Raw genomic sequence first — 1,999 nt, 5'->3', positions numbered from 1 at the left:
CGGCCGCCGTGGATACGAGCGGCATCAAGGTGTACGGGCCCGGCGTGGAGGGGAAGGGTGAGTTTGGGGTGGGATGGGTTGAGTTTGTTTTGGATGAGTTGAGTTGAGTTGGGTTGGCTGGGATGACTTGAGTTGGGTTGGCTTGAGTTGGGTTTGGATGAGTTGAGTTGAGTTGGGTTGGCTTGAGTTGGGTTGGGATGGGTTGAGTTGGATTTGGACGAGTTGAGTTGGGATGAGTTGGGTTGGGTCAGGTTGAGTTGAAAGAAGATGCAATGGGTTGCGTTGGTTGGGATGGGTTGAGTTTGGTTGAGATAAGTTGAATTGTGTTCAGTTTGGTTGGGTTGGCTTGAGCTGAGTTGGGATGAGTTGGGTTGTGTTGGAAGATGATGGAACGGGTTGGGTTGAATTGGGTTGGCTGGGATGAATTGAGTTAGGTTGAGTTGAGTTGGGTTGGGTTGAGTTGGGTTGGGTTGGGATGATTTGGGTTGACTTGAGTTGGGCTGTGTTTAGTTGGGCTGTGTTGAGTTGGGTTGGGTTGAGTTGAGTTGAGTTGGGTTGGGTTGTGTTGGAAGAAGACCCCATTGACCCCAACCCCGTTTCCCCATCCCAGCCGTGTTCCGCGAGGCCGTGACGGAGTTCGAGGTGGACGCCCGCGCCGTGTCCAAGGCCGGCGGTCCCCTGGTCAAGGCCTTGGTGTCCAACCCCTCCGGAAACGTCACCGAGACCTTCGTGGAGGACCGGGGTGACGGCACCTACCACGTGGAGTACACGCCCTACGAGGAGGGTGAGCGCGCCCCGCATTCCGGGGAGATCTGGGGGGATTTTGGGTGACTTTGAGGGATTTTGGGGTGATTTTGGAGGATTTTGGAGGCTTGGGGGGATTTTGAGGGTTTGGGATATTCTGAGGGATTATGAAGGTTTTTCGGGGATTATGAGGGATTTGGGGGCACTCCCAGTGAATTTGGAGGGATTTTGTTGGATTTGAGAGGATTTTGGAGCATTTTGGGGGAATTTTGGAGCATTTTGGGGGAATTTTAAGGGATTTTGAGAGTCTTGGGGGGACATTTATGGGTTTGTGGAGTTTTGAGGGATTTTGCAGGATTTTTGGGCAACCTTGAGGGATTTGGGGGGGATTTTTGGTGGGTTTTGAGGGGCTCTGAGGGATTTTTGGTGGGCTTTGGGTGGGGTTTGGTGGGATTTGGGGTGACCCGCTGCCCCCCCAGGCCTGCACAAGGTGGACGTGACCTACGGGGGTTCCCCGGTGCCGCTGAGCCCGTTCCGTGTCCCCGTCACCGAGGGCTGCGACCCCAGCCGGGTGCGGGTGCACGGCCCTGGCATCCAGAGCGGCACCACCAACCAGCCCAACAAATTCACCGTGGAGACCCGGTGAGAGCCTTGATCCCAGCGGGAATCCCCAAAATCCTGGCGGGAATCCTGAAAATCCCAACGGGAATCCTGAAAATCCTGACAGGAATTCCCAAAATCCCAACAGGAATCCTGAAAATCCTGACAGGAATCCCCAAAATCCCAACGAGAATTCCCAAAATCCTGATGGGAATCCCCAAAATCCCAGCGGGAATCCCCAAAATCCCGGCGGGAATCCCCAAAATCCTGATGGGAATCCCCAAAATCCCAGCGGGAATCCCCAAAATCCCGGCGGGAATCCCCAAAATCCTGATGGGAATCCCCAAAATCCCAGCGGGAATCCCCAAAATCCCAATGGGAATCCTGAAAATCCTGATGGGAATCCCCAAAATCCCAGCGGGAATCCCCAAAATCCCGGCGGGAATCCCCAAAATCCTGATGGGAATCCCCAAAATCCCAGCGGGAATCCCCAAAATCCCAATGGGAATCCTGAAAATCCTGATGGGAATCCCCAAAATCCCAGCGGGAATCCCCAAAATCCCGGCGGGAATCCCCAAAATCCTGATGGGAATCCCCAAAATCCCAGCGGGAATCCCCAAAATCCCAATGGGAATCCTGAAAATCCTGATGGGAA

The 1,999-nt window shown here is 54.2% G+C and overlaps 1 protein-coding gene across 1 annotated transcript in view; it reads left to right on the top strand.

The window, feature by feature from the left end:
• LOC102043771 (filamin-A-like) overlaps nt 1–1,999 on the top strand; it is a gene marked incomplete at its 5' end in the record, with an annotated part of 15,387 nt that overhangs the window by 4,463 nt on the left and 8,925 nt on the right. Inside the window, 3 exons of the mRNA XM_031065755.1 lie at nt 3–57; nt 611–784; nt 1,224–1,387. Of these exons, the coding sequence (XP_030921615.1) occupies nt 3–57; nt 611–784; nt 1,224–1,387 (393 nt within the window). The remainder of the gene's footprint in view (nt 1–2; nt 58–610; nt 785–1,223; nt 1,388–1,999) is intronic.

This window comes from Geospiza fortis, unplaced genomic scaffold, assembly GCF_000277835.1.
Source record: "Geospiza fortis unplaced genomic scaffold, GeoFor_1.0 scaffold4819, whole genome shotgun sequence".
Taxonomy (NCBI): domain Eukaryota; kingdom Metazoa; phylum Chordata; class Aves; order Passeriformes; family Thraupidae; genus Geospiza; species Geospiza fortis.
Note: the sequence above shows the minus strand (reverse complement) of the source record. Positions and strands in the feature narration are given on the sequence as shown.